Below are 12,675 nucleotides of genomic sequence, written 5' to 3' on the forward strand. Positions count from 1 at the left end.
ATCCAGAGGCTGTTGTGCAGTAAAAAATCCTTAGTGAATCTGAATCATGTTAATCCAAAATATGTGAACCACCCCACACTGTCCAAAATTTGAAGATCCTATGAATCTTATTAGCAAGGCATTCATCTAGCTCTGCAAACTACTAATGTGTCAGAGTGAGAGCTCTCAGTCTCAATAAATGAATTGCAAGAGGTTCTTCAGAGGTTTAAAAGATTTCTATTATTTTGGTATTTTTACATTTTCTTTAATGTGTTTTGAAAGGGTGTAAAATGTAAAAAACAGTGAAAACCAATTCATCACTAACTTAATACAAGTTTTAACAAGTAATTTACTTTTATGATTAGGACACCATATGTTGTGGTTTACCTCAGCCAGCAACTAAGCACCACACAGCCACTCACTCACTTCCCCTTGGTGGGATGGGGAAGAGAATCGGAAGAGTAAAAGTGAGAAAACTCATGGGTTGAGATAAAGACAGTTTAATAGGTAAAGCAAAAGGTGTACATGCAAGCAAAGCAACATAAGGAATTCATTCCCTACTTCCCATCGGCAGGCAGGTGTTCAGCCATCTCCAGGAAAGCAGGGCTCCATCACATGCAACGGTTACTTGGCAAGACAAACGCCATCACTGCAAACATCCCCCCTTCCTTCTTCTTCCCCCAACTGTATATGCTGAGCATGACATCATATGGTCTGGAATATCCCTTTGGTCAGTTGGGGTCATCTGTCCCAGCTGTGTCCCCTCCCAAATTCTTGTGCACCCCCAAATTGCTCACTGGTGGGGTGAGAAGCAGAAAAGGGCTTGACCCTGTGTAAGACTGCTCAGCAGTAACAAAAACATCTCCCTGTATTATCAACACTGTTTTCAGCAGAAATCCAAAACATAGCCCCATACTAGCTACTATGAAGAAAATTAACTCTATCCCAGCCAAAACCAGCACACCATATTATGCTTGAGTGGACTAAATGCCATAAGCATGTTATCATCATCTGAGGTAATGACACTGAATTTTAATTTTGTTGTGGGATGTTAATTTGGAATGTTATGGCCACCAAGCACATGTTTTGCCTGAGAAGACTTAATCAGAATATACTATTATTTAGCATATCATTTCCCATGGGCAAATTAAGTTCAACTGTTTAGCTCTGTGGATCCTTGAGAATCTAATGAACTAGCCTGGGATCACACACAAGGCAGCAGTGCATACACAGTGATATATAGCAAATCACATTTTAATTTCTTCAAACAAATAAGTAAGTTGTGATATTTTAGGGAAAAATTATTAGATTTGCTTTCTATTTTAAATTTGACACTGAGCCAGTTAAGTGTTTATGCAAGTATACTTATACAGGGCTTAGCACTACATTAATTTAACTAGAAAGCAAATAGCATATATCATTCTACCTCATTTTAAGATACAACAATGGTATTTGTGCAGCCTTTATCTCTATTCCTCTGACTATTCAGTGTAACTTGGGATATCGGCTGATACTGTATTTAAAAAAATTAAAATGTTATCTGTACCTGTTTCAGAAAAAATTGTCTGTTTCAAGTAAGTTTATGAAAGATATACTTCTGTGATTTTATGGAAACATTATTTGTCAAGGAAAGGAAATTGCCTCCTGAAGCTATTAACTACAGGATGTGTGTATGAAGACATGAAAATTTTCTGAAATATTTAAAAAACCTAATAAAATAATTCATCTAGTGTAATTTTTACCTGTTAGTGGGTGACTTTTCTGTTTTAAGTTCCCTCACCAAACCAAGAAAGAAGCTTTTCCAAGGCTGATTCCTAATGCTATGAGTTACCAAGACAGTCTTTTACTGGAATGAACACACTGATCACCCACCATCTCTCATTAGTTTTTTGTTGTCAAAGACAAGGTCATTTTCTACAACTTATTTATTTTTCTTCTTAAGATAAGAGGAGAAATAAAGATGTAGGAATCGAATCATATCTTACCAAACCATCAAGAAAGTACAACAGGGTATAAAATAGATTAATGAATTTGGAAAAAATCAAGATCTGTCACAATTATAGATTTATTATTTAGAAATACTCTATCTTTATTCCTTTAAATGATTACTCGTATTTTACATTACAAAGACTTTCTCTTACTGTGTCAAGTTAGTTTTTAATAATGTAGTCTAAGAACCATCACCTTATTTACCATAAGTTTTAACAAATACCCTCTTCTACTTCCCAAATATCAAAACAATCAAAAATATTAAAAGAAGAAAAAAAATTATGGTGTTGGCTTCCATTTGTAATTTGAAATACAAAATTTTTCTGCTATTCTACCAGTGTGACTGGATATCATAGAGTCAAAACGTTTTCAGGTTCCAAACTGAGGAAGGTTATTCTTGCCAGGTCCATTTTGTGTTTCATTCCACTCTTTCACTGATAGAAGAAGTATTTTTTAACCACTGTTGCTAGGATATTTATTAAAAAAAGATTTAACAACTGTGCTAAGATGAGAATTGCATGGCAAAAATAGTTAAGTTAAAATAAGTAAAACTCAGATTAGTTTTGATGATTATATGGCAACTGTGTAAACTCTATAATTGATCATCTTTAGTACATTTTTAATATGTCACATAGCAAAGGGATGATTACCAGCAGTAAAAAATAATTTTAGGGATAAATCTTTTTTCCTTCTTATATCTTAATTCAAAACTATTACAAAAAAATGATGCAAACATAATCTTATGCCCATTTCCTTGAGGTCCAACAATTCTGTGAGCAGTATTGTGTCTTTACTTGTGTATCTTTGCAGTGAACTTTGGCTGGAAGGAGGAAAGGAATCTATTTCCTAATGATTAGGAATGCTTTATTATATTAGAAGCCTTACTTTGTATAATTTGCTCACTGTAAGACAACTCTAATGAAGAGAAAATGGACCACTGTAATAACCTGACAACAACATTTATCCATAAAGAGGGTTAGTTTCATAACAGATCCCACCTTTACCTCTATGAAACTGTACTATGATGGAAAGAATTCAAACAGTAGGAGAGACATTCCCAGAACTCTAGGAGGCGGGTGGGGGTGGGGGTGGGGGTGGGGTTGTTAGAAATCCAGCTAACAAGCAAAGTTCTGTATAATTTTTCCAGTTGCATAGTCAAAAATCTAATGAAGCAGCAGGGTCACTGGAACCAAGGAACATTTTATTTTCTTTGGTTTTTATAAACCTGTAGGCAGGGCCAAAAATAACAGTGTATCATTTTAATCACCAGTCCGAAATCATCTGTAAATTAATACATATCTGAATAAAGACAGTGCTTACAATGATGTCAAAAGTATGCTGACCTGAATCAAATCAGCTGGTCCATCATGTATTTTGTCTTTGCAAGTGTTAAATGCAAGATATTGAGAAAACCACAAAAAAAAATCCCTGCCCAAACTTCTAACCTCCGCACCAACAGTTTTCAGTCTGCATACAGGATAGTTTCTTCTTAGGTGGATGTTGCTTCCACACATTGTTGAGTGCATTTGTATGCTTCTCAGAAGTTTTTTAAAATTTGCCATGGTCTGAGTTGCATTGGGTGTTGCCTTTCGTTGGCGTGGTGACCGGTTCAGGAACGGCACGGCGACCAACCCCAGGCCACTCGGGCCATCAGCTCACGGACACCAATGTGGTGGACGGCAAATGGCGTTTATTTGTGAGTGACATGGTATTATGTAGCTTGGGTTTATGATGTCACTTCCGTCCGCTTACCTCATAAACTAAGCGCTATTGGCTACCTGGAGAGGGGCCCTATCTTTCCGTACAGCACGACATCTTCCAGCCGCCAGACCCTAACTACCCACATTTGCCCCCCCCATGCATAATTAAATTGGTTAAAATACAACAGTCTTAAAAAAAGATGCATATCGCAATCTTGGATAAAAAAAACGTAGTAAATACATCTTGGTCTAATTCTATGTATCATAACAACCCTAAATATACATATACTACAATCTTGAATAGAAAACATAAGGCACACTAAGTGAGAGGTAGCGGGAGGTAACTGGGAACTAGAGGTAGTTAAGGGAAATTTTGAACAAGAACATTCTTAAAGCAGTTGTCGGCGTTCTATCAACATGATGTTGACCTTCTCTAGCCGGCTCTTAACAAAGGACACGAGCTTATTCAATATACAGGGTCCAAAGATCAATGCTATCATGATCATTGCAATCGGCCCTATCAAGGTAGATATCAGAGTGGTCAGCCATGGTGAACGGTTGAACAACGATGTGAACCAATTTTGTTGTGCCTCTTGTTCCCTTCTCCGTTTTTCCAATCCCTCTCGCAATTTGGCCATAGTGTCTCTCACTATTCCTGTGTGGTCCGCATATACACAACACTCTTCCCTTAGTGCAGCGCACAACCCTCCTTGTTGTAAGAGCATCAGGTCTAATCCTCTTCGATTTTGCAAAACTACTTCCGATAATGATCTAAGTGATTGTTCTAATGCACTTATCGATTGTTCAATTCTAGCCAGGTCTTCATCTACTGCCATCCTCAAGGCACCAAGTTCTTTGCTCTGCTGTACCAAGGATGCTACTCCTGTACCTATTCCCGCACCTCCTATGATCATTAGAGTAGCTATTGTTAGTGCTGTAAGGGGTTCTCGTTTTGACAGATGATGTTCTGGGGTAATGTGTGAGTCGTAGACGGAGTCTTCGGAGTGGTAAAAGATTTTGGGGACTATAGTTACCTGGACACAATATTCTGAGGATCCATCAAATTTTTCCAACGACAAACAAGGTGTAACTCCCATAGTAGAACAAACCCACTTGGTATTGTTGGCCGGTATTAACCACTTTGCAGGGGTTTTATCTCGTATTTTATTAACACACAGTTGTTCTTTGTGCTTTGGGACTTTACCTACACACACGCCGCCTCCCACCACCTGCGCTAATGTAATTCCTTGCTTTTCTGTGTCCCACCTAAACTGGGTTGGATTCGAGGCATTCACCCGTGTGGGCGTGTCATTTACTCCTACAGCCTCATAAAAGGGTGGTTCTATTCCGTAGCACAGCCAACAGTGTTCCGTAAGATTTGGGTTAGTTTTGTTTAGTACTTGGTAGCTAGCTTGCATTATTTTCCAGAGAGGATTTCTATAAGGAATTTTGGTGGCACATGTCATTGCTGGTGCGGTGCGTGTCACTACGGGTACGGTACGTGTCGCTATGGGTACAGTACGTGTCGCTATGGGTACGGTACGTGTCGCTACGGGTGTGGTACGTGTCGCTACGGGTGCAGTACATGTCGCTACAGGTAACGGTACGTGTCGCTACAGGTACGGTACGTGTCGCTACGGGTACGGTAATATAATTTTTTGTCGATGTTTCTTGGTTGTTGGTCTCTTTAGTCACGTGGCCCTGATTGGGAATAGTCAGGATGGCGTCATTAACAAGTGCCTGGTTGGGGCCTACTGGCAGTGGATCATTCGGGGCAACCTCCTTTTTTATGAGAATTAAACCACCCTTGTCTGTCCCTGGTTCTGTGTACCTTATTCCCCAAACTCTTCCAAGTAACCAACTGTCCTCTAAGGGCTTGGTAACATTTAAGAAGAGGTATTGACAATTCCCCCATCCTTTGAATCCTTGCGGTGGAGTGCATCCATATGGACCCCACTGGACTTTTAGGTATTTGTCTCTACCACTACCTGGAATCCAAGCAGGGGCAATGGTCTCACATCCCCAATAACCACAATAGTACTGATTAGGGGAGTTGCAATACCTCTTCCCAGGATTCGAACTGGGGCACATATAAAATCCTAGGTATTCCCAACATCGGTCTCTTGGGACAAGCTGACACAGAGAGGCACTAAAGCTCGGCGCACCTGGTGTTATTTGAGTTGCGATAATTTGCTGATCCTCAAATCGAAGGAGGGACCATTTGAATGGCTGGTGGGGATGGTGCTCTGATCCTACCTGTCTTACAGTGACAAGCTCTAAAATCAAGATCACGCAGAGGCAATGTAGCCCCCCCTTTTGGGGGCCATGTTGCCGTCGTTTGGATTCTGCCGGTGTGGAGCTTCCAGGTGAGGACAGGATGCTTGTCGATTTGTCATCCTCTCTTGCCACCGGGGTGTACGGGTTACGAGGACATCCGATGATATGGTCCTGTGGACAAAAACTCACAGTTTTCGTTAGCTTTATTCTGGAGGTCCGGTTTAATAGACTTAAGTGGACACCACTTAACTTTGCCATCTTTTCTGACTGCAGCATACCCTCGCCCTGTCAGGACTAGTCTCCACCCTTGTTCCCATTCTCCCAGCTCATTTTTGATTACAACTAACGGGCCTTCTTCTAGCGCTTGGGTGGCCCAATGTTTTTGAGTGGGGCTATTCGGCTCTTCCCCCCTGGGGAACTGATTTAGCGCTAAAAGGGCGGTCGCTAGCAGACGTGGTTGGTCTCCCGGGGGAATGGCGTTGGCAAAACCTTCTGTTTTTGCCAACACCTCTAATTTAGATTTCAGAGTTTGATTTGCTCGTTCAACTATAGCTTGTCCTGTGCTATTATACGGAATACCGTGTGTTAAGGTGATACCCCATTTTAAAGTAAATGCCTGGACTGATTTAGAAATGAAGTTCGGGCCTGTCTGTTTTGATCTGATTAGGGACGCCAAGCCACGCCATGACCGTCAGCCAATGTTGGATGGTCGCTTTGGAGTCGGTTCTAAGGTGTTGCGTGGCTGCGATCACTCCGCTATATGTATCTACAGTTACTACTAGCCACGCTCGAGGTTTCAGTAACTGACAGAGTGTAAAGTCCGTCTGCCACACTTCGGAGGCCCTAAGGCCTCTGGGATTGACTCCACCGGACCACAGTGGTGCTTTCTGACAATGGGGACACGTGGCTACTATGTGTTCCGCGTCAGTGACCGAGATCCTGCATTTCTTTGCTAGCGCTTTAGCTCTGATATGGAGAGACTCGTGTAGCTGACGGGCATCTCTTAGCATCCACAACCCTTTTGCGGCGGCATCTGCTTTGTCGTTGCCGGTTTGAAAGAACCCTTTGATTGGGTCATGGCTGTTGACGTGGATGACTGATATGGTGCCCTTTCGGGAAAAAAGTGCTTCTTCCAGCATGAGAGCTGCTGTAGATGTTGACACGCCGGGCCCCGACATGGCTAAGCAAAGCTTGGCCATGAACATCAAATCGGTCACTATGTTGAGGTGTTCCATTGGGAACAGTCCACATGCCAGTACCATGGCCATCGCTTCTAACTGCTGGACTGAAAGCGCGCAATCGGTCATTTTAATGCAGTGCCATTCTCTTCCCGATTGCCATACCGCTGCCGTGGTTGAGGTCACTGAGGATGCATCTGTGAAGACCGTTGGTCCCCGTTGGGGCCGATCCATGACCTTCCGCGGGAGGTCGATATTGACAATCGCCAGCATTTGGGTCCAGGGGGATTTTGTAGCATACCGGACTTCTCCGTCAAATCCAGCGAGAGCTATAGCTAGATGCTCTGACATTGCCACTGATTGCGTTGGGAGCTGTTGGCGAAAGGGTAAGTATATCTTGGCGGGTTCAATGCCTAGGTGTCTCAGGGCGAGTTTTCTGCCTTTCATGATAAGGTTACCAAGGCACTCGACTCCTGGAGAGAATGCATGTGACGGTTTTCCCAGGACTATCCATTGTATTGGTTGAGCTTTTTCAGGGGGCCCCTGGGCTAGTGCCCCTACTCCCCTTCCCTCCATGAAATGTACATACAGATCGAGTGGAACATCTGGGTTCCACCGGGCGAGCGTGCTTGACGATGCCTGTTGCTCGATAAAGTCAAGAGAGTTCATTGCTGCCGTCGTCAGAGTTTTTTGTTCCCATGGGTTCTTTCCTTTTAGAAGATCGTACAGGGGCGCCATGATTTTGGGGGGGATCAGGACAATGTTGCGGAGCCATTGCAGGGACCCCACTAACTGCTGCATGTCGTGGAGTGTTTTGATGTTCCGACGGATTTTTATCTGCGGAGCGGTTACGTAAGAAGCTGTGATCCCCACCCCCAAAAAGGTTACACACGGTCCTCTTTTAACTTTCGCGCCCGCGATCTCGAACCCGTTTGTTTTTAAAGTTTCCGAGACTGTTGATACTAGCTGGTCTACCTGACTTCCTGTCGGCGCGGCGATCAAGATATCGTCCATGTATTGAATGATAGTCGCGGTTGAGTTGCTTCGTCGAACCGGTGCCAACGCTCGATCCACTGTAGTCTGGCAGATAGTAGGCGAGTTGATCATTCCTTGAGGCAGCACTTTCCACTGGAAATGTAGGTTGGGGCGTTGACTGGGAATATGACAGAAAAAGCAAACTGCTCCTTGTCCTCCTCATGCAAGGGTATCGAAAAGAAACAGTCTTTAATATCAAGGACGGAGCAAGGTTGCCCTTCTGGTATCATAGAGTTCATGGGCAACAGCGTTTGGACGGGACCCATTGGTTGAATTTTCTTGTTTACTTCACGTAGGTCATGGAGGAGGCGAAACCCTTTGCCCGTTCGTTTGGGTATTACAAAAACTGGGGTATTCCATGGGCTAGTGGAAGGCTCTATATGACCTCGTTGTAATTCGCGGTCAACTAGCTCAAGAAGAGCGTCCATTCGAGGCTTTGAGAGGGGCCGCTGCTCGACCCACACTGGGTCGGACGATTTCCATGTCAGTCTAATTGGTGGGAGTGGGTATGCGGCAGTGGCCCTTATGGTAAATTTGTCACCCTGGCTTTTAATAGGGCTAGAGCGTCCCTTCCCAACAGAGGTGGGACTCCTGACATGACATATGGGAAGAGGATAATGGTTTCTTCTGGTCCTTTTTCAGTGTGAAAGGTGATTGCTACTAGTTGAGCACTTTTCCGAGCTCGGGTTAATCCCCCGACTCCACCCACCATGGGGGCATCTTCCAATTTCCAACGTGGGGGCCAGTTTGTCTCAGGGATAACTGTAACGTCTGCTCCAGTATCGATCAAAAAGGGGACACTAATGGTGATGTCATTTAAGATATTATAGAGGGAACAGATCCCCCACACCACTGGCGGGTTATCACACTTTACTGCCAGGGCCACCCTGGGGTCTCGCCCCCAGGGGGAGGTCCTTGCTGTCCCCGTGGTGGAAACAGGTTCGGCTGAATCGCCGGTTGAGCCACAAAGTTGGTCGCTTCTTGAGGGGGTAGCGGGTTCGGGAGTGCTTCGCCCCATCTGGGGTTGGCATAGGTGGGCCGCCTCACGTCCCAAGTGGGAGAGGGCTGTGCGCGGCCCAGGTGCCCCTTCCCCCTCCCGTTTCCCTGAGTTTTAGATCTACATTCTTTAGCAAAATGTCCTTTCTTTCCGCAGGTCCAACACGGTCCTCTGGGTCAGTTCTGGCGCGGGGAAAGCGCTGTTAGTGGGTCCCCCAACCGAGGGCAGTTTGTCACAACGTGGCCCGCCCGGCCACATTTAAAACATGCCATTACATCAACTATTGCTGTACGGACAGCCACCTGAATCGGGGCTAGATGCTCTTCCTCTGCAACATGCTTAATCATGTCCGCAATACTTGACCCCACTGGCAGTGATCGTAGGATTTCTTTGGTTGCCGAATTGCACTGCTGACGTAAGCAATCTGCAAGGACTGGGCCCTTTGCTTCTGAGGGCAGGGTCGAGGAGTCGACCGCTGCCTGGAGGTGATCCACAAATTGTGTAAAGCTCTCGCTTTCATTTTGTTTTATTGTGGACCATGGCAATGGCTTGACAATAACTCTAGAGGCTGTGCGAATAGCTTCTCTGGCTGCACGAGTAGTTGTCATTACTTCATGGGCCCGCAGGCCCTGGGCTTGCACCTGGGGGGTAATCATTGTGGGGTCTGTGCCCATTAACCGCTGCAGGCTGGAGCCATGCAGTGGATGATCCGCTCCAGTTACTTGGGCCAGTTGCCTCGCACAGTTGTCCTCCCATTCTTGTTTAAAAACAATCAACCCTGCCCCATCAAAGATCAATCTGCAAGTTTGTTTTATGTCAAACGGGAGCATGTCGTCTCCCCCGAAGACACCATCTATGAGGGTGGAGACCATGGCCGAATTAAGTCCTTTATCCGCAATTGCCTTAACAATCGTTTGTATATCCTTAGGGTTTATTGGGAAGTGGACCCTCTGTCCCCCTTCCGTCACCCGGACCAGGAATGCTAGTGCAGCTGATGGGGCCCAATCGGCGCACGCGATCTTTATTTTTCTCCAGTCCGTGAGGGGGATTTCTCCCCGCGGTTCCTCTTTAATTCGGATGGGAATATTTTGGCTCTTAACTTTGTTTATCTCCGTCTCTTCCTCCTCTAAGTTTGAATCGGTTGCGAGCCACTAGTCCCAGCTGGTGTCTGATACAGAGTCGGAACTCGACTGACCGGCTACTTCCGGTTTCCAGTACCTTTTTGTCGGGCTCCGGCCCCGCCCGCGTCCTTTGCGGGCGGGCCGTTCCCTCCCTCTTGGCTCGCCCCTCCCTCTTGGTTCGGCCTGCCCTCTGCTCGGCGGGGTGTTTGCCCTGTGAGGGCATTTTTTCAGATGGCCGCTCTGATTGGCTTTCCGCCCTTCGTTCGCGCTCCCCTCCCCTTCCCGGTCGCCCCCACCACCTTCCTCCTTCCCGTTCTCCTCCCCTTGCTTTTTGTGTGCGCTTGTTAGTACTAGCGCTTCTTCCCTATTCCCGCCAAAGGCATCCTCGCCCCGCCCTCTGCCTTTCTGCTCGGCGCCATCTTGGGGCGCGTAAGGGGGTGGTCCGGCCCAGACTTCCCCAGATTCTGATTTCTCCGCAGCGCTTCTGGCCTCCTCGGCTAGCCCACCCCAGAAGGATTTAGCTCGTTTCTGTCCCTCCGTAAGGGGGTCAGGGTTGGGGAGTTGAGGGGACGTGTCACCCTCTTGCAGATTTTTAGGCCCAGCAGAATCGTCACCATCTGGGGGGTGCAAAGTCTGCGTGGCTGCTCCGACTCCCAATTTTGGGGTGGTCAGCAAACAGTTCTTTGCCGCCCTCCAGGTGTCCTGTTCTTGTATGGCCTTCCGCAGGGCCTGTATGACTTTCCCCCACGACTGAAGATTTTTTGCGGAACCTGAGGACATCCTCTCCTTGGCTAACGCTTTAGTGCATTTATCCCACACTTCGGGGTGGAGAATATCCACCGGCTGGTCAATGACCCCAATTTGCAAAAGCCTCGCAACTGCGAGAGTAAAATCTTTGGGTTTACAGTCAATACCCCACTGTGTATGTAATTGTGATACGACCTTCACAAGGGCTTCCATCGTCCTTGTTGGTCCAGGAGCGTCCTCCCCGCCGGGCTGGTCCTGCCGCTCTGGCCGCCGTTGACCTGTCCAGGCGACGAATCCCGGGTTTCAGCACCACTTGTTGCCTTTCGTTGGCGTGGCGACCTGGTTCAGGAACGGCACAGCGACCAACCCCAGGCCACTCGGGCCATCAGCTCACGGACACCAATGTGGTGGACGGCAAATGGCGTTTATTTGTGAGTGACACGGCATTATGTAGCTTGGGTTTATGATGTCACTTCCGTCCGCTTACCTCATAAACTAAGCGCTATTGGCTACCTGGAGAGGGGCCCTATCTTTCCGTACAGCGCGACATCTTCCGGCCGCCAGACCCTAACTACCCACAATTGGGTATACCAGGAGCCAGTCACTTCAAGGACCACACTGGGGGCTGCTCTTCACTGTCTCCCCCATGAAGTAGGCTTTCCAGAGCTCCCATTGATTTGTGAAGGGTGCTATAGTTGTTTTCTGTCAATAAAAATCTGCCTACATGGTGTATCTAACCAAGTTAATCTACCATGAGGCCTCAGGCCTTGATCTATATGCCTGGGCTCTTGCTGGAGTTTGATAATTCTACCTCATAACCAAGAAAAGAAGAGCCAGTAACCAGACAGAGGAGTTTTCTAAATACCTTTATCTTTGTGTTTTTCTGGTGTTCCTGAAAATAATTGCTTTTGATGCATTCTTTTTAATCAGAATAAGCAAGAGATAAAAGAATCTGAAGGAAAAAAAAAGGCATAAGATAAAAAAATCTGAAGAGGAGCATTTCAGGGCCTTTCCTTCTCTTTTTTGTTTTATTTTCAAAGGAACATTTTTGCCTTCCTTCTCACTGTACTTCCAAAATATATAGCTATGTACTACGAGCTGATGGTAAGACTTTTCTCTTACTGGGAGAAAAAAAAAGAAATTATATATATTAGAAAGATATTATGAAAATCTTGGGGAATGACTCAAAAATAAGCAGAATTTGTAATTTTTTTTCATATCAGCGTATATTCACTACCTATAGTCATTAGCCAAGGTACAATAGTTTTGATTTTCCAGGAAGAGAGGTGAATATCCAGATGTGAATGAGTTAATTTTAAACCATTCCTTAGTTATGTAAATGCATAAAATGTAGTACCACTTTCTATTCTTATTACAATTGTGAGACTGTCACTATAATTGATTAATTTTGTGCCATTCTTTTCCAGTGATCTCTTTGTCACAAGAATGAGCTATCACAGAATTTTAATGCTTAGTACATTTTAGTTTTCATAATGTATTCTGATTCTCATTCTAGTGACAAAGGTTGGCACAAAATCAGACCATATTCGTAACAAAGGCTGCAAAAATAAAGCAGGAAACTGTATAGAATCCATCTTCATGACAATCTCAGAACAATGAGAACAGAAATATCACAAAACAAAACTCTTTGT

The 12,675-nt window shown here is 45.1% G+C and overlaps 2 protein-coding genes across 26 annotated transcripts in view; one reads left to right on the plus strand and one right to left on the minus strand.

Annotated features, from left to right (window-relative positions):
* Positions 1-12,675, plus strand: part of PTPRD (protein tyrosine phosphatase receptor type D) — a 1,286,084-nt gene that overhangs the window by 404,101 nt on the left and 869,308 nt on the right. The gene's annotated exons all lie outside the window — the stretch shown is intronic.
* Positions 4,026-6,221, minus strand: LOC121232715 (MLV-related proviral Env polyprotein-like). Its single transcript, XM_041121085.1, has 2 exons — positions 5,297-6,221; positions 4,026-5,238 (listed from the first exon to the last, which is right to left on the minus strand). The coding sequence occupies exons 1-2, from the start codon at positions 6,219-6,221 to the stop codon at positions 4,058-4,060; spliced, it is 2,106 nt and encodes a 701-aa protein (XP_040977019.1). The 3' UTR covers positions 4,026-4,057.

This window comes from Aquila chrysaetos, chromosome Z (genome assembly GCF_900496995.4).
Source record: "Aquila chrysaetos chrysaetos chromosome Z, bAquChr1.4, whole genome shotgun sequence".
Lineage (NCBI taxonomy): Eukaryota > Metazoa > Chordata > Aves > Accipitriformes > Accipitridae > Aquila > Aquila chrysaetos.

Excerpts from the sequence above, each read along its gene's own strand:
- LOC121232715 (XM_041121085.1), bottom strand. The coding sequence starts at position 6,221 with ATGCTGCAGTCAGAAAAGATGGCAAAGTTAAGTGGTGTCCACTTAAGT. Across the intron at positions 5,239-5,296 it reads TACCGTACCCGTAGCGACAC|CGACACGTACCACACCCGTA; the intron begins GTACCGTACCTG and ends CTGCACCCGTAG.